The sequence below is a fragment of the Chiloscyllium plagiosum genome, unplaced genomic scaffold, assembly GCF_037043375.1.
Source record: "Chiloscyllium plagiosum isolate Xiang-an unplaced genomic scaffold, Cpla_swu_hap1 HiC_scaffold_17, whole genome shotgun sequence".
NCBI classification, from domain to species: domain Eukaryota; kingdom Metazoa; phylum Chordata; class Chondrichthyes; order Orectolobiformes; family Hemiscylliidae; genus Chiloscyllium; species Chiloscyllium plagiosum.
The window spans coordinates 44090542-44110960 of NW_028270155.1; the positions used below are offsets into that span (position 1 = coordinate 44090542).

General features: G+C 41.3%; 1 protein-coding gene across 1 annotated transcript in view; it reads right to left on the minus strand.

Annotated features, from left to right (window-relative positions):
* The window catches only part of LOC122558401 (uncharacterized), a 367215-nt gene that overhangs the window by 62813 nt on the left and 283983 nt on the right, over nucleotides 1-20419 (minus strand). Inside the window, exons 4-5 of the mRNA XM_087995568.1 lie at nucleotides 7562-7708; nucleotides 3305-3399 (exon numbers count right to left, since the gene is read on the minus strand). Of these exons, the coding sequence (XP_087851694.1) occupies nucleotides 3305-3399; nucleotides 7562-7708 (242 nt within the window). The remainder of the gene's footprint in view (nucleotides 1-3304; nucleotides 3400-7561; nucleotides 7709-20419) is intronic.

Sequence of the window (20419 nt, forward strand, 5' to 3'; positions counted from 1 at the left end):
GACATGCAGATCCCTTTGGACACCAACACTTCCCGACCTCTCACTATTTGAAAAATATTCTACTTTTGTTTTTTTTTGTCCTCCAAAGTGAATAACATTACACTTATTCCCATTATAAATTCCATCTGCCATAATCTTGTTCATTCATTCAGGCTGTTCAAGTCATTTTTCACTCTCCTCAGCTCATGTTCCCATCAGTGAATTTGGAAAAATTCACAGAATAGACTATGAAATTGTGGAGCTGGCACTGAAACTTGCAGTCTGCCTCTAGTAATCTTCTGCCAAAAGGGGTGATCCATTTATTCCTGCTTCCTTCTTTCTGTAGACTAACCCTAACCCTATTCTTAGTCTGTACCTGTGTAATTCCAGATACTTTAATTTTATTGACTAACCTCATATGTGGGCCCATATGAAAATCCTTGTGAAAATCCAAATACACCACACCAACTGGTTCTCCTTTGTCTATGCAACAACTACCTTCCTCAAAAAAAAATGTTCCAACAATCGTGACTTCCCCTTCTGAAATTTATGGTAGCTCCAATTTTGCCATTCTTTTCTAAATGATCAATTTTTGCATTCTTTATTATAGGTTTGGATATTTTTCCAATTGCAGATGTCAAACAAACAAATCTATAGATCTTCACTCACCCTATTAAAGAGCGGGGTTACATTTCCTGCCCTCCATTCAGCAGAAATCTTTCCAGGATCTATAGAATTATGAAAGCTAACAACCACCACAGCCCTCACCATCTCTTTTGTTAATTCTTTGAACACTCTGGGATGAAGCTTATTTGGTCTGGGAGATATGTGAATTCTCAATCCAGATTTTATAAAAAAGTATAACCACTTGACTAATAATAATTTCTTTTAGCTCATCAGTTACACAAGTTCCTCGGTCCCCTAACATTTCTGGGAGATTTTCTGTATGCAAAACAACTTTTTAGTCTGTCTGTGACTTCCCTGTTCACCATTACAACATCTCACTTCTCCATCTCAAATGGCTCCACATTTATGGTCTTATGATCACTATTACCACTACCTGGAGTTGTATGCCCAATACCCTGGCAGCTCCCACGCCTCCTCCATCCTGGAGCATTCTTGTGTTCTTGGAACTTTTGAGCATGCTGGTGCCTCATCAGGCTGGTTACTGGGGGACAAGGACTACCCACTGCTCATGACACCATGGCATATGACACTATTGTGCAATCTTCTGTTTTATATGGAGCACAGTTTCAGTGCTGTCTGACCAGGTCTGAGCTGAAGCAGTCAATAAAGCTATTGAAGATGTTGGTCTTGGGGGTGCTTTCACCCATCAATTTAACAGTGACTGCACCTGGCCTGGCAGTTGTCCCAGCCGTTTTCTGGTAGCACCTCACATCTGCAGATTGGAAAGTCATGGCAAGGAACACAGCTTTTGATGGACACTGTCAACACTGGGTCCCATCTGATTGCAAGCTAACTCCCCCTTTTATCTCACACTAACCTCTCCACCATATGCAGCCCCTCCACATCAAGCCTCCCTTACAACAGTCTTCTCTGCTTCCTGAACCCTGACATTACACCATCATGGTGTCCACCCTACTCCTCTCTGCTCTTGCTGTGAAGGACATAGTGATGGTCATGATCAGTAATCTTCCCCGCCACCTCCCTTAGCTTACTATCTGTTCCACATACCTGAGCTTCTTTCCACCTTTACAAATGCCTCCACTTTCCAATCTACCCACAGCCTTGACTCCTACAACTCTCTGACAATGATTCCTCACTGTCCTACAGACCCTCCACTAGATCCTCCTGAAATATAAATGGACGGACTCCAAAGTTGTATTCATCACACTCTGTGAATAACGTCAAATCGCAGCCTTGGATATGTCTAACTAGATCTTTAGTCACTGTCTTTGCAGTCCTCTGATTGACAATGTGTGATTCCCCTGACTCTTGTGCTGGTCTAACAGAACAGAGCGTTGAACATTCCCTGGACTAGACTGGGTATGACTCCTGATTGTGAACATCCCAATGGATGACTGACTGTGGTGAAATCCCTGAATTATGTGCAGACTATTCCCCTAACTGACATTAGCAGGACCCGTGAATAATGGTGCACCCCATGCCTACCTTTGGCTGGACAGAGGACTAGCCTCCACCAGTTTCTGATATGGCCTTTTGGTTGAAAGACTGTGCAGTGTCACACAGGCAGCTGTAGCTGTTCACCAAGGTGTGCCCCTAGACAGACCATTACTGATGAACAGCCTGTTTGTGCATTTGCACAAAACAGCACCTCAAAGCAGCACGGATGACAGCCTTTGGCTTTGTCTGAAGTGGCAATGTGTTAACAGGCATGTCATGGCGATGGAAGGCATGGATGCTGCAAGCATGCAGGCAGGTGGGGTCAATCCATTTGTGTGTGTGTGTGTGTGTGTGTGTGTGTGTGTGTGTGTGTGTGTGTGTGTGTGTGTGTGTGTGTGTGTGTGTGTGTGTGTGTGTGTGTGTGTGTGTGTGTGTGTGTGTGTCCTTGCTGCAGCTTTTCAATGTTAGTTGCCTGTGAGCTCCATAATGCAAGTTTGCACTTCCTGAGCAGCATGTCAGTGCAGCAGAGAGGTGCTATCATAGCCGTGAGGGTTGGCAGATGCTGGATGCCAATGTCTATGGATGAGGGATATCTTGTATCTTCTATCTTGCTTTGCGAGTTTGGTAAAATGGGAGAATGAATATTCATGTGAGTTATGCTGCCAACAAGGCATCGAAGATGCAGTAAGTCCCGTTTGTTGGCAACTCGTTACGACCTAGTGAGAATTCCACCACACCATTTGTGAAAAGCATAAAAGATGTTACTCTCAACATCAGGTCCAACTTGCAGAACATCTTGTCACATTCTGTCACACATCTCACCATAGCTGCTATCATTCAGTCCCATCTAAAATCCTGCCCTTACACCCTGATATATCAAACCACACATGCAAAATTTTAATATGGTCATGAATGTTGAATTACCATCAGTTTTCTTTTGAGTAATTTATGTTGACAAAACTGTCTCATCTATTAAAAGATAATAAAAACACAAACTGGGGTTCTGATCAGAAATACAACTTGAACACTGTATTTCTTTTATAATACTGACTGACCCCAATTTTGCATTTCCAGGATTTTCTGGTTTTAGTTTTGATTAATGGCATGTGCAGTTCTTTTTTTTTACACAATGCCTACAAGTTTTTATAGTTTTTTTTACTCTTATTTAATTATAGCTTATTCAATAGATTATCCCTAATTGTTAAAAATCTTTTCTGAAATCTTTCATAAATATTGGTACCTTTTCAGTGCAGTCATGTCCACCTCATACTTGGGCCGAATTGGTATGTGGTTTCCACAGATGTAATACAGTCGGTCCACTCTATGCGGCACTGTCTTTCAAAGTATTATGCAATTAGTGATTCAACAACACACAATAATTATTCTCCTCTCCATGAATACATGATATCATCTGAGTAAATACAGAGCTGTCTCAATTCTGTTCATATGATTGAGAGAGATTTTGACAAACTCTTAAGAATTACTCAGCCAGAACTATTTCAACCATCAGCAGTCAGTAACTAGCTTGACATTTCTTTGATTCCCATCACACTGCACAACTTCTTCCACTTCCATTGCATCTGAACAGGTAGATTAAAATCTCTATTAACACTACACTGATAGAAAACCAACTGATGATGTTTTTACTTTTGTTATAGAAATATCTGCAGCATGGGACAACATGAAGTATAGCCAGTTAGGCTTTCTCAAATTCTTAGGAAATACAATATTGGCAACAGAATCATTTAACTTTGTTATTAATTCTCTCATTTTGCTCTGAAAGTTGTGTTTCTATTGCAGTCTCCAGTGGCTATCAGATGAGGCAGACAGGAAGTATTCATTTCCGAATTACATTTGTTAATGTGCTTGATATTTCTCATTCCTTAAGATCAATTTGAAGGGCTGTTTAATCTTCAGACTTTAATGATTTTTTAATCTTTTTGTTATGTTATAATTATCTTTATGTATTATATTTTCAACATATTCCTAGCATAATTACAAATGTAAATGAGGCTTCCACACTTTGAGTGAGGTTATAGCAATAGAAGAGAACAACTTTCAAGAAATTCCCAATGTGTATAACTAGGTTTCCTGATGTATGACACTAAAGGCTGCGCAGCTCATTTGTTTTTGTTTCACAGTATACCTTCTTTGGTTTAAGTGTTTAATCCACTTTCTTATGTGAAACATGTTTTATCACTTGGTTAGGATTTACTGTCTCCCACTGAGCTCCCCTTAGTGGTCCTTCTAGACAAAAGCTGCTATGTAAATGCTCTCAAGCACTGGCTTTTCTGTCAGCTCTCCTGTGTGGGCAGCATCATCAGTAGCAGTGAACACTACAGCAAGACCTAGTATGGAGAGTGTCACCAATGGATTCACAGATAGGAGAGCGTGGATTGGCTAAGATTCCAAATGAAAGTGTTATTACAGTGAGCAACATTGCGAGCAAAGGCAAGAAGGCGGCTTCTTGCACAGACACCCCAAAACCATCTTCTGGGCACCCTACCTAATGCAGGGTTTGTTTTTATCAGATGTAGTGTGCCCTTGAAGAAGACAGCTGCCCAGTAGACCACTGGCAAACCTGACAGGGTTTGCAAGGAGTTTCCCTGGATGATGAATCCCCTGCCTGCTGCTGGTTGAATACCAATGGCAATGGGATGATGTTCTTTATGGTCCTTAAAAGACTTGCAGGTGCCTCAAACCTTCCTGCCCTGGAAACTGATCTCCACCCCTCACCTATCATCTGTCTGATTAATGGTGACCCATACCAGCTCTAAAATCGGCTCTGGTGATGGCATTAAATTTTTCCCATTCGGTTCATATAAATGAGAAGGACAATGTTACATAAAATTTCATATCCATTTTTATGAAATTGACTAAACACAATCAATAAGAAAGTTTGTGCTACATATCCAGACATTTATAAGGAATTGTTAACAGTGTAGCACTTATATTAACACAAAGAATATTGATACACATCTACAAAAGAGTTTCTGATCTGATTCCTCTCCTCCTTATTCCCGTTAGCTACTCCGACTCTCCCTGAGCTCTTGAGAATTCTAAATTTAGAGTCTTGTCAATTCCCCCACAAGTTCACCTCCAACAACCAAGTGTTGAAGAAGGTGCCTACAGAGATAGTTGATGCATTGGTGATCACTTTCCATAGATTCTGGAATGATTTCTGTTAATTGGAAACTTGCAAAAGTCAACCCACTATTTAAGAAGGAAGCAAGAGAGAAATGAAATAATAATGGACCTGTTAGCCTTACGTCAGTAGGAGGCAGAATGTTACAATCTATCATAAATGATGTAACAAATGGACATTTGGATAATAATGATCTGACTGGGCATAATCAACATGGATTTGAGAATGGGAAATCAAATTTCAGAGACTTGCTGGAGTCTTTTTAGGATGTAATAAAATAATTGATAAAGGGGAGTGAATTAATGTAGTATACTTGCATATTCGGAAGGTCTTTGACATAGTGTCCCAAAGGCAGTTGGTTAGTAAATCTAAAGCACATGGTATAGGAGGTAATGTGTTAACATGGATTCATGTTTGTCAAAAGGCAGTAAGTACAGTCGTGATAAACAGAACTTTCTCCCATTGGCAAGTGACTAGGGGAGTACTTCAAGGATCAGCACTTGAACCCCAGCTGTTCACTATATACATTATATACAAAGCCAAGTAGAATGTGTAATGTGAGAAGGATGTAAAGCAACTTCAGGAGCATTTGGACAAGCTTAGTGAATGGGCAAGAACATGGCAGATGGAGTATAATGTGGAAAAATGTGAGGCTATCCATCTTAGTAAGAGGTACAGATGTGCAAAGTATTTCTTAAATGGTAGAAAATTGGAAATTGTAGATGCACAAAAGGAACTAGGTGACCTTGCCCTTGAGTCACTTAAAGCTAACATCAAATACAGCGAGCTATTAGTAAGGTTCGTGGAATGCTAGCCTTTATCACAAGAAGATTTGAGTACATGAATAGTGAAGTTTTGCTTCAATTGTATAGAAGTTATTTTAAACCACATTTGGAATACTGCATGCAGTTTGGTCTTCTTACCTCAGGAAGGATATTATTGCCATGGAGGGAGTACCACAGAGGCTTGTTTGAAGGATGGCAGTCCTGTCATATGAAGTGAAATTGCACAGACTAGGCCTGTATTGTACAGCGGTTTGAAGAATGAGAGGTGATCTTATATTTAAAGAGATAAGCAGGACAGAAGCAAATAAGATTTTCCACTGATTAGGGAATCTAGAACTAGGGCACAATGGAAAAATCAGAGGGATGTCATTTAAAACAGAGATGAGAAGAAGTCTTCTTCCTCAGTGTGTTGTGAATCTTTGGACTTATCTACCACAGAGGATTGTGGCAACTCAGTGTTTGAGTATGTTTGAAGTAGAGATAGATAGATTTCTGAAGATCAATGGCATTAAGGGTTATAGGGACAGTGTGGATAAAAGGCACTGAAGTGCTCGATCAGTCATGGTCATATTAAATGGTTAAGCAAGTTCAATGGGCGGAATGGCCTACTCCTGTTCCTATATTCTACCTCTACCTCCTACAATCCCAATTTGAGTTCATATTTTAAAGTGTCTATTTACCATGCTCTGGAATCCATCTCTAAACCTTGCTGCCTCTCCAGTTTTAAACCCATCTCTTCGATCATATTTGCAGTCAGTCCATTCTAATATTTCTTTCCTTGCTTCAAAACCCATTGTGCCTTGCTGAAGCAAAACCTCATTTTGTAAATGTGTTAACTGCTGTTTAGCTGCAGCTTTTATGAAGTGTATTTCAGAAAGTTCTCAGTTCCTTAAACTGAACTTTCAGTTGTCTGTATTGTAGTCTAGATGTATGTCACCAATTGCTTTTGGCCTTCTTAGTGAATAGTGGCAACTCTCCACGGTGTAATGTACTGCTGAGGAAGGGAGAGGAGATGAAAGCTCTCTATTTCTTCTAAAATTAGTGTGTTACCAGTGAATAGAGACACAGGTCTCCAGGTCAAAATCTCTGTCAATTTCTGACTCCACAACACGTTTTGGAAATTGTAGTGCTTACAGTACAGAGACAGTCTATTTGGCCTGACAGACTGCTGCAGGTGTTTAGATTCCACACAAGCCTCCTCTGATCTAACTTCACCTCACCCTCTCAACATGATGAAATTAGAAAGGTAATTATTATCTCCATAAATGCAGAAGATACAAGATTAAGATTTTGCTGAACCTTGAGTTTGCTTCAGACTTGTGCAATACTTTTGTGTGAGTGAACATTAGAGAAAAGAATGTTGTTTTAACAATACATTCTACAATTCTGAAATACACAAATATTGTCAAGGTCTGGAGGTGAGTTTTGAAGAAAAGGTCAGCTGTTATGCTCTCAATGCAAAGTGTACTAGCTGTTTTACAAAAACCTTGAAAGGATTGTGCTTTAAGATTTCAATGAGTAAAGGCATGTAAGTTGCACATTGAGGGAAATGAAGATCTCTATTTACCTGCACTATTTGTTTCAGTGCCTTGGATTGTTCTATCATTCTCTGTTTTTCTTGTAAACGAAGCACCTGCTGGCTGGAAGGAGACTGCTGGTCTGATGCAAATCCATTCTTCTGTCTCTGAAGAACAGTAGGACTGTGATCAGTGGCCTGCAAAAGATCAAAACCCAATGAAAATGTACACTCCAATTGATTCTGAAAGGTGTTTTCCTTTATTCATTTACAAGATGAGGGTGTCACTTTGTTACCCATGAACATTTATTGCCCATCCCTAATAGCCCAGAAGGCAGTTCAGAGTCAACTACATTACTGTGGGTCTGGAGTCAGATGTAGGCCAGGCCAGGTAAGGATGGCAGTTTCCTTCCTTAAAGGACATTAGTGAACCAGATGGGTTTTTCCAACGATCAACAATGGATTCATGGACATCATTAGGCTCTTAATTCCAGTTTTTTATTGAATTTAGATTCCATCATTTGCCATGCTGAGATTTGAACTTGGGTCCCCAGAACATTCCCTGGGTCTCTAGATTAACACCCCAGTGATAACACCACTAGGCCATTGCCTCTCCTTGAGCATTAATTGACATGTATAACAAGTACATAAGTAAGTGCCAGCAATAGCAGTCGAAAATGTAATGGGGTACGCATGAGTATAACATTCAAAACAATGTGCAAAATAGAGTGTAAAAGCTATTCACCCATTAGAAATGACTATTCTCCATCCAACTGCATTTGAGACCAGATTTCCAACAAACGGGTAAATGCTTAGAAGGCTTCTTCCAGAAATGGGAAGTAATTATATGTATTGTTACTTTTAAATCTGAGATTGATAGGTCATTGTTAACTAATAATATTAGCAGATATAGTTCAAAGAAAGATATATGGGGAAATGCAGATGGTCAATAATAGTTTCATTAAATGCTGGTGGTACAGGTTCAAGGGGCTACATGGCCTATTCCTGGTTCCTTTGTTACTTCTGTTTCTAGAAACAGTGGCATAAAATAAATTGAGAAAGAAAAAAAATCTTATTTATATGATAGAGTGACAATTTTATGTGGAAGATACACAGCCTTATAACATTTGGGCCAATCATACCATGCTAAGAAGATCAGAAAAATAAATCTCTGCAACATAAATAGTCAAATTCTACTTTGATGAAATGGCATTCCAGTACTTTTGTTTATCCTTTGAGATTTAATTTCATGACTCTTAATTATTCTGTAAAAGCTGTCACAGAACTATCCCTTCACATGAAGTTCACGTTACTTGTCAAATAATTCCTTTCTTTGTTACTGGTTACCCCTCTGTAGCTTTTCTGAACTTTTGTTCCCTATCTTTTTCCTCCTTTTCTTTCTGTTAAATGGTATGGAATGGAGTCATACATTGTATATGTTATTTTGTGAGACATATGCTAAAGCATTTTCTTCATTATTAAATAGGCAAATATGAAAATGGTTGGTCTCAAAGGTCTATGTAAATAAGAAATTTTAACATCAGATGCAATTTTAATAAACTGGTTTCTCAGATTCAATCGCAGAATTGACTAGTTTGTATTATGTTTTCAGATTTACAATGTTATTAGAAAACTTAGAAATTAAAATTAGGGTCTCAACAGAGATGTGTTATTCAGTATTTCTCCCCACCCTGTCCTCCCCTTTAATTGTCATAACTCCTCTAATATGTACAATGGAGAACAAGGAGACCCACATTTTGGGTTAGTAGTGTGAAACACAGAATAAAAAGTTAGGAGAATCATTCTAAATGAATAAAAAGTTAGGAGAATCTCACAAATGGCAGAAGTAAACTGATGCTAAACCAATAATACTTAAGTGGCAATTTGATGAATAATACTCAAGGTTTGACAAGAAAAGTAGTAAAGTAGGTGGCATGGTGGCTAAGAGTGGCACAGTGGTAAAGTTGAGTGACACGGTGGCTCACTGCTGCCTCACAGTGCCAAGGACCCAGGTTCAATTCGAGCCTTGGGTGACTATCTGTGTTGAGTTTGAATGTTCTCCCCATGTCTGTGTGGGTACCCAGTGGGTGCTCCATTTTCCTTCCACAGTCCGACAGGTTGGGTGTATGGCCTTGGTAAATTGCCTCGTAGTGTCCAGGGATATGCAGGCTATGTGGATTAGTCATTATTAATGTGGGGTTATACTTCTGGGTGGGATGCTCAGAGTGCTAGTGCAGGCTCGATAGGCTGACTGACCTCTATCTATGCAGAGGAGATTCTATTATTGCATAACTCCCACATGTTTGTGTTTGCACAGATATGATGTTGGTGATTCTTTGGGATGGCAGGATAGTCGTATAAGGAGAGATTAAGTTGACAAGACTTGTATTCTCTGGAGTTTGGATTAATGAACGGGAATCTCATTGGAACATATAAAATTCTGTAATTCTGTTAAAATTGGATACAGCAATGATGTTTCCATTGAACAGTGGGTACAGTACAAGGAGTCATAATCTCAAGATATACTGTAGGCCATTTTGGACTGGGATCAGGAGAAATATCTTCATTCAGAGGGTGGGAAGCTGTAGAATTCTCTACTACAGAAAGCTCGGCACGGTGGCATGGTGGGCGGCACGGTGGCACAGTGGTTAGCACTGTTCCCTCACAGCGCCAGAGACCCGGGTTCAATTCCCGCCTCAGGCGACTGACTGTGTGGAGTTTGCACGTTCTCCCCGTGTCTGCGTGGGTTTCCTCCAGGTGCTCCGGTTTCCTCCCACAGTCCAAAAAATGTGCAGGTTAGGCAAATTGGCCATGCTAAATTGCCCGTAGTGTTAGGTGAAGGGGTAAATGTAGGGGAATGGGTCTGGGTGGGTTACGCTTCGGCGGGTCGGTGTGGACTTGTTGGGCCGAAGGGCTTGTTTTCACACTGTAAGTAATCTAATCTAATCTACAGAAGCAAAGCCATTGAATTTGCTGAAGAAAGAAATAGATAACATTTCTAGGAGCTAAAGACGTCAAGAAGTAGAGGGAAAGAGTGGATGTATGGCATTGAGATAGAGGTTTAGCCATGGTCATGTTGAATGATAGAATGGACTAGATGTGCTGAATGGCCTAAATCAGTTCCTCTCCTTTATCTCTATGTGAATGTCCTGAATTTTACACAGTTACTCTATAATACTTGTATATTTTTAAAGCTAGACAGTACACATTCATAGCACAGGTATGTCTTTTTGCATAACAAATCTGAAATGCAGTTGTTTTTGTCCAAGCTTCTCTAAATTGGTATGTGATGACTTTGGAGACAAGTCCTCAAGCTTCCCAGAATAGACCACTTCCTATTGAATTTCTGGCATATCAATTAGGGATTAGTTTAATTTTTGACTTGATGGTTATAAACCATTTTTATACAACAAAGGAAAGCTAAAAGAAAATCTTTTAACTGGGTAGCTGTAAATTGGGAGCATTAGTTTTAAGTCCCTATATGAAACTCTGTCTCCATTGTGATTCCATTTCTGCAAGTGTCATAGGAAAATAGCATCATAAAATTCAATTAAAATGTTGGCAGACAGCATGTTTTGCTACACTGGTATGCTTTATAATTTAATTTGTAATTCATTTCTGCTGATATGTGCATAAAACTAGAGAAGTGACTGTTTTTCTAAATTAACCTTTCCTTGTACTCACCTGAGGGATCTTACAATGTCTGATTTACAAGCATCTACTGGATTTGATGCTGTTACTGTTGCCTCTTCTGTATTGTAAGATTCTATGATTCTTTGATAAGAGGGCAGCATCAGTTATCGGAGACTCCGTTTTCCTCAACCCCTTTGCTTCATCTTCCAGAAGGAAAAGACTAAATGGAGAGGCAAACAAAGTGTATATGTGATTGTGTGTGTGTGTGTGTGTGCATGAGGCCATGTGTTTGTGCACGTGTGTGTGAGTGTGAGACTGATAACGTGTGAGAAAAAGTGCAAGTGTGAATCTGTTATAGAAGTAATCATTAACCCCCCAAGAAAGATGAGGCAGGCTAGCCTCCACCAGGATGAATGTGGGCCTCACTTATGATATCCCAACCTGCCAAATGACTTAACTGTGTGAGAATGGCTCCTCGAGAGGGGGAAGGCTTGAGGCAAATGGGTCGTGCACATGTGCCACCATGCACACGTAAAGAATATATGTGTATACATGCACGCGCATACACCATTAGTTTAACAGGCCCAGGCAAGGAGCCATCTCAGTCCCAACTCATGAGACAAGTGGATTCCAAAAAGTGACACCAGCAGAAAAAAATGCATTCACCTTTCCCAATGACACATGCTGACCCAGTAACCACCACTAAACTCCAGAAAGACACCAGTAAAGAAGGAGAACATCCATAGACATGATCCTGGTATAAGCTTTACAGACAGTAACTTAGGTCTGAATTCTCCCACAATTTGCTTTGTCAGTTTTGGGGGTCCCTCTCCATGAACTTGAGTGAGCTTTCTCACACAAGTTCATGCTGCTCACCTCCCTCTATATGTCCCTCGCTTTCGCAGTGCTGCTCTCATGTGGTAGCAGTGTCCACAGCTGCCAAAGACTTCCTAGTTTCCCTCTGCCTATGTTTAAGTCCCAACTGTGCACCAGGTCAAACACAGCAAGCCAGGAAGAGCAGTTCACAGTTATAGTGTGTGAAGAATTAACCTGGAAATGGCCAACAGAGGCACATTGATAACAATTTTACTGACACAGACTTGCAGGATCTGGTTGGTACTGCGGTGGGGAGGGGTGCAGTCCTCTTGTCTCAGGACTACCAGAGGAGACTATAGCATCAGACCCTGCTCAATTGGTCTGACATTATCCCACTTCCCACCGGGTCAGTATAGTGTCCCCATTCTGGAGGAATGCCAGCAATGCACCAAGAGGTTTAATGACCTCATGTGCTCCACGAAGGTATGTACCACCATTTTCTCTCTGCTGCTATACACTCTGCTCCTGTACCCAACTCTCAGCAAGGTTAACAGGGGTCTACCACTCCCCTTGTTGCATGTAGCATCTTCCCTGGATCACTGTCATCCACCCAATTCACCTAGAGAGGACATCACCTCACCTCCTCCTCCTCCATCTCTGAGGAAGATGACCCAGATTCATCAGAGGAAGCACCAGCAAGGCTGCCTCCCAGAGTATCCACAAACCCAAGTCCTGGCACCACAGCAGGTACCTTAGCAAGATTAGACTTGGGAGAACAAGCTGGTGAGCATGTCACAAGCACATAGAGTCATAGAGTCATAGAGATGTACAGCATGGAAACAGACCCTTCGGTCCAACCCGTCCTTGCCGACCAAATATCCCAACCCAATCTAGTCCCACCTGCCAGCAGCCGGCCCATATCGCTCCAAACCCTTCCTATTCATATATCCATCCAAATGCCTCTTAAATGTTGCAATTGTACCAGCCTCCACCACTTCCTCTGGCAGCTCATTCCATACACGTACCACCCTCTGCGTGAAAAAGTTGCCCCTTAGGTCTCTTTTATATATTTCCCCTCTCACCCTAAACCTATGCCCTCTCGTTCTGGACTCCCTGACCCCAGGGACATCTCTGCAGCTACCTGAGGAAGGACTGCCAGTATCCAGGCACCTCCTCAGACCCAGGCAGGAGATGACCACATAGTGTCAGCCATTCAATCATTTCGCTAAGATGCAAAACAGACACAAGAGCAGCAAGCGAAAAGTTTGTTGGAGACACCCAAAAAACAAGATCTAAAATTGGAAGAGGGCACCAGCACTATCTGTACCATATTGGAACCAGCGTTCATGTAGCTATTGGTTCTGGGTTCCAGATGCTTGTGTTCCTCATTGATTTGTTTGACCACACATAGTGCATTGGCCATAGGAATACCAAGCTCTGACTCTAGATTCATTTGTTATGGTTCTAAGGAGCCTAAGTGGGAGTATTAAAATCAAAGTAGTAAGATGACCAATCAGTCATTACAGCAGACATGAAAGATATTTAACTGCTGTCATCCAATATTGGGACAAAGGAAGATATTGAAATGCTTTTACATGTACCTTTGACATAATGAATCTGTTGTAACCTGCACAAGCTGTGCAGCACAAATTCAGACAGAGACTGTGTGATTGAAAAAATGAGACTTTCTTACCCCATCCAGGATTTTCAGTTGACCTAGTTGGTTATAACATGCATTTCACATGCAGAATTCTGTAATGATAGATATCTTTAATCTCGACTCTGTGATGCTCTAGTTAATGCAATTGTGTCTTGTGAGGCCTCACATCACTCATACGTAGAGTCCACTATCCCAGAGAAAAGAACATTTACTCTGTCCATGCCAGGTGCGGTAGCAGCCTTTTCTCTTTGCATATTTGCAAGTTGGATGAGGATCGAAGGCAACACAGATCACACTTCAAAGGGCGGGTCACAGGCTCAGCCTCTCAATCTAGGTGACATCCCACGAACCTTCATGTTCTTTTCTGTTTTACCATCCCTGTCAATCCCGCCAGGTGTGAGCTGCACTACTTTCCCAACCAACCCCTTGACTTAACTCTTCGCCTCCCCACTTTACTCCCAAAGCCTGAGGCCTACAGCTTCGTTATGCCCAACACCATGGCAACTCTCCAACAGGCAAGACCAAGATGCCGTGAGAATCCATGCAAGTACGTGAGCACTAAGAAAACATGCTAAGAGCCCTGAGGTGCAAGGATGGGTGCCTGACCCTGAAGACAAAGCAGCCTAGTGGCAGCATTATAAGGAAAGGTGTTGCAGCATTGAAATGGTGGACTGTATTGGAAGGGAGTCAGAGATGCGCGATGATGAATGGTGAGACAGGTGCCAGCCTCCATAAATAGAGGGTATAAGCAGCTGCTGCCAATGGACCTTGCCTTGAAAGGTTGTGGAATGCTAGCCAAGATGGAGGCTCAGAAAAGACACCAGAGAGTTGTTGCTGCACAGATTTTCATCTCAGGTGACCAGTTTCTCTCTGGTGCCTGGGAAGGTACTAAATTGTGTATAAATGTGGCAAGATTAGGTAATAATGCGATATCAATGCCATTTGTGTCAATGCCTACAAGCAGTGCTCTCACTGCTCATTAGTGAGGTTCTCAATTTTCCATTGAAGCCTCATGTACAAAATTGGACTTTTTAATCTACACATTAAGAATCTTACTTTTCCAGTCTCGTCATATGTTCCCAACTATCATTCCCCATTGCCCATGTCATTGAAGGGCTGGGAAAATTCTGCAGTTTGTGCTCAGTATCTTTCAAGATCAGTATGTTCAATTGAAAATTTCAAAACTGAAATTGATAAATGTTGACAGAGATATTAAGGGATATGGCACCTAGATGAGTAAATAGAGTTGAGGTGCAGGCTAGCCATGATCTCATTGAATGGTTTGGATCAGTTCAGAAAAATGGATTGCCGGTTACACTTATGTCCTTCAGTATGTGGTAGTATTGAATTGTGCCATTAATATGATAGATTACTTCTCTAAATTAACTGTATTGCAGCAATTAGTGAGGCTTGATTGTGGTTAGGCTACAACAGCTCTCTGAAAGATATACTCTAGCCCCATGAAATCAACTAGTTCCTGTTTAATGTATAAAAACTTGCCTTTTAAAGAAACTAAAAATAAAACTAAAAATATATATAAAAAAAACTTTCAGATTTCCCTGGTCAGATATTAGTCCAGCTGATTCGATTCTCATGTGGTCTTGTTGATTTAATATTAGTTATTTTTTTATTCCAAAAGATCTTTCGAAGTAATAATGCTAGGAAAGGTTGATAGTCTGAATGTTCTTGAACAAAGTCACACATTGAGCTATAAGGCACATTTGAGACCATTCTGACAAAAGATCATTTATCATTACTGTCAACAAAGGCATTTTTGTCATATGGTTCAAATAAACTATCAGTGTGTTATTGGTGTCCATTGATACTCTTGTCAATTTTCAGGACATCTTCACAATACAGTTGTCAAGCTGGAGTACACTGCAACAATTAGGCATTCATAAATGATGGATGTATTTTTATTCTGGAGTTCAGCTGAAGATGAGCACAAAGCCAGGCGCTGAGGCCCCAGTTTTAAGTTTTCAACATACCCTAAACCAGTGGCTAGAGTGGATGTCTGGAGTACACGTGGGAAACCCGAAAGTAAGTGCAGCATTTCTGAAATTGTTTTTGTTAACGCAACCATTCTATTATCATTTAACTCCCCAAGGACTGTGAAGTGGACACAGGTAACACAATCTCAATTCCAAGAGAGAAAATGCAATTGTGCAATTTGAAGGAGCTGACTTTCCAAAATCTGGAACCATCAGAATGGAATCTTAAGGGAAAAGGCTGCATCCTATTTCAGTAACACTCTGTCCTGGATATGCTTCAAGGGTTACTAAGGAATGGGCCAGACTTATTCCAATTGACCACAGAAAGGAAACAACCTGCTACTGAGAGATAAAAAGGAATGGAAGAGGTTGTGGAGATAGAGGACAGTATGAGCATCTCGGTGCCACTGTCCTTGATTCAATGCAGAAAGTAGCTTAATTATCGACACAGATCATAAAAGATGAGCATCTTTTGGTGTTCAGCTGCAACTAGTTTTTAACTTGTCCCACTCCTCGATTTCATCAAGACTACTCTATCTTGTTGCTCCTCACCACCACATGCAAGTATAAGCACCCTCCTTTGTACTTCCTCACTTTCCCATCTTTCTACCAACCATTCAATTTCATTCTTATACAGTCCCTCTCATCATCAAATCTGCACCAAATAGTTTCTGTGCATCAGATGAATACATTCCATTGCTTTAATCTAAAGGTCTCTTCTTTCCTTCCTTACAAAGGCAGCACCCAGTACAAAGGGCAAGGGGAGAACAAGCATGCATCACAACCAAGGACAGTTGATAGATTGGATCTTAGGTAAATGGTAAAACAATGAACAAGAGGGAAAGATTTACCAATCTGTCCAATATTAGTAGGAGTGACTGCAGTTACAGAGATCAAGTTACAGAGATCAAGTTCTAACTACGCTTCACTGTCCGTCATGTTCCAGCATTGTATAACAGTACTATGGCTTTATGAGATGTACTTTGTTCTGTTTGTTTTTGAAGAGAGGTTTTAAGACAGAGGCATTGAACTGTCCATTTGAATCCAATAAAGTAAATAGCTTGTGAAGCATGATTGTTTTTAAAGTTGGAACAACTAAAGCAGCCTGAACTGGTAGAGTCAACTCCCACAGAGTCAGGATTTTTCGTTTGAGTTTTTCAGTAGCAGTTGCTGGGGCCTCGAAGCTGGGTTTAGTAGCTGCAATACATCTTCCTCTGCTACTCTCTCTCTCTCACCCTCAGCATTTCTCTTGATGTTTTTTTTTCCTCCTGGACTGGAGATTTGCATGCGGGACAATCTATTTGACTGAATTTGCCAAGGGTGTGTTTATAGGATGCTACTATATTGGAACTGTTACCATTTAGTAGTTAAATAATCTATTATTTTGTTAAGTTTTCTGAAAGAGTTAAGTGATTCCAATTTCTTCTTTCTTTTGTTGTATTGTAACCATAGTGCATGAATAAATTGTGTTGTATAGAACATAGAACAGGACAGCACAGTACAGGCACTTCAGCCCTCAATGTGGTGCCAGACTATTATCCTACTCTAAGATCAGACTAACCTACATACCCTTCATTGTACTAACTTCCCTGTGCCTATCCAAGGGTTGCTTAAATGTTCCTAATGTATCTGACTCTACTCAGAGAGTGGTGGGTGTGTGGAATGCACTGCCAGCGGTGGTAGTAAAGAACCAACATCTGACATTTTCCCTAAACCCTCCTGCAATTACCTTCAAATTATGGCCCCTCATGATAGACATTTCCACCATGGGAAAAAGTCTCTGTCTACCCATTCTATCTATGCCTCTCATGAGCACAGTGGCTCAGTGGTTAGCTCTGCTGCCTCACAGCATCAGGGACCTTGAGATCAATTCTGGCCTTGGGCAACTGTCTGTGTGGAGTTTGCACATTCTCCCCACGTCTGCATGGGTTTTCTCTGGGTGCTCCGGTTTCCTCCCACAATCCAAAGATGTGCAAATCAGGTGAATTGGCCATGCTAAATTGCCCATACTGTTAGGTGCGTTAGTCAGGGATAAATGTAGAGTCGGGGAATGGGTCTGGGTGGGTTACTCTTCGGAGGGTCAGTGTGGACTTGTTTGCCGAAGGGCCTGTTTCCATACTGTAGGGAATCTAATCTCTAATCTACCTCTATCAAACCGCCTCTCGTGCTTCTTCGCTCTAATGAGAAAAGCCCTAGCTCCCTCAATCTTTCTTCATAAGACAAGCCCTCCAGTGCAGCCAGCATCCTGGTAAATCTCCTCACCCTCTCTAAAGCTTCCACATCTTTCCTATAATGAGGTGGCCAGAACTAAACACAAGATTCCAAGTGTGGTCTAACCAGGGCTCGATAGAGCTGCAGCATAACCTCGTGGCTCTTAAACTCAATCCCCTGCTGATGAAAGCCAACACACCATAGGCCTTCTTTACAACCCTATCAACCTGGGTGGCAACTTTGAGAGATTATGGACATGGGCCCCAAGATCCCTCTGTTCCTCCACACTGCCAAGAATCCTGCCTTTAAATTTTGCATTCAAATTTGACCTTCCAAAGTCAATAACTTCACACTTTTCCAGGTTGAACTCCATCTGCCACTTTTCAGCCCAGTTCTGCATCCTGTCAATGTCTCGTCGCAACCTACATCAGCCCTCTACACTATACACGGCTTCACCAACCTTCATGTCATTGGTAAATCTATTGACCCACTTTCCACTTCTCTCATCCAAGTCACTTATAAAAATCATAAAGAACAGAGGTTCCAGAACCGAGCCCTGTGGAACCGAGCTCCAGGCTGAATACTTGCCATCTACCACCACCCTCTGTCTTCTATGGGCCAGCCAATTCTGTACCCAAACAGAAAGGTTTCCCTGTATCTCATGCGTCCTTACCTTTTGAATGAGCCTACCATGGGGAACCTTATCAGATGCCTTGCTAAAATCTATGTATACTACATCCACTGCTCTACCTTCATCAACATGTTTTATCACATCCTCAAATAATTCAAGAAGGTTTGTGAGGCGTGACCTGCCCCTCACAAAGCTATGCTATCGCTAATCAAACTATGGTTTTCCATGTAATCATAAATCCTGTCTCTAGAATCCTCTCCAATACTTTGCCCACCACAGAGGTCAGATTGACTGGTCTGTAATTACCAGGATTATCCCTATTCACTTTCTTGAACAAGGGAATAACATTTTCCAATCCTTCAATCATGTGATATTACTGCAGTGGACAGTGAGGATGCAAAGATCATTGTTAACGGCGCACAATTTCTTCCCTCATTTCGTGTAGAAACCTTGGGTGTATCCTGTCTGGCCCAGGGATTTATCTATCCTTATGTTTTTCAAAATTTCCATCACATCCTCCTTCCTAATATCAACCTGTCAGAGCATATCAGACTGGTTCACGTTGTCCTCACAAATGACAAGGTCCTTAGGAGTGAATACTGAAGCAAAGTATTTATTAAGGACCTCCCCTACCACCTCCAACTGCAGACACAAGCTCCCTGCACTATTCCTGATTGGCCCTACCCTCACTCTGGCCATCCTTTTGCTCCTCACATAAGTGTAGAACCCCTTAATCCTAACCACTAAAGCTTTTTCATACCTCCTACTGGCTCTCCCAAGTCCATTTTTCAGTTCCTTCCTGGCTACCTTGTGACCCTCCAAAGGCCTGGCGGATCCCTGCCTCCTCAACCTTAAGTAAGCTTCCTTCTTCCTCTTGACGAGATGTTTCACATCCCTTGTCACCCACAGTTCCTTCACCCTACCATCCCATTCTTGCCTCAGTGGGACATACCTGTCCAGTACCATCAGCAGATACTTCCTAAACAACCTCCACATTTCTGTTGTGCATTTTCCTCAGAACATCTGTTCTCAATTTAGGCACCCCAGTTCCTGCCTAATAGCATTGTAATTCCCTCTCCCACAACTAAATATTTTCTCATACTGTCTGCTTCTCTCCCTCTCCATGTATATAGTAAAAGTCATGGAGTTGTGATCACTACCACCAAAATGCTCTCTCACCGAGAGATCTGACATCTGATCTGGTTCATTGCCATGCACTAAATTCATATGGCCTCCCCACTAGTCAGCCTATCTACATTCCTGGACACCCCTGACAAAAACTGCTTCTCCCGAACTAAGTATATTCCAATCAATAGTGGGGAAGTTAAAGTCACCCATGACAACAATCCTGTTACTTCTACATCTTTCCAAAATCTGCCTCCAAATCTGCTCCTTTATGTCTCTGTTGCTATTGGGGACCCTGTAGAAAACTCCCAATAAGGTGCCTGCTCCTTTCCTGTTTCTGACTTCCACCCATACTAACTCTGCAGGGAAACCCTCTTTGACGATCTTCCTTTCTGCAGCTGGCCTGCTGTGTTTTTCCAGCACCACATTTTTCAATTCTCACCTTCTCCAGGGCAATTAAGGATAAGCAATAAATGCAGACTTAGCCAATAACACCCAATTTGCATAAATTAATAAAAAACAAATTAAGGAGTTCTCTTTAAGCACAATGTGGTTGATATTGCAGACCACTGACATGTTGGCTTCATTCACAAGGAGAGTATGCAGCACCATAAACCTCACGTGTTCACAGGTGTCTTCAATATCACTAAGTAGATTCTCAATGTCAACATTTCTGCCACTTTATATAAGTTAACGAATAGATTAATGCTATTGCATTGCAACCACTAAACGGTACCAAGTATTCCATTCTTACCCATACAAAGACAGCTTATTTTCTCTATACAAAACTGTCTTCTTAAATTCCTTTATGCTGTCCAGGCCACTTTCACCTGCACCAAGTA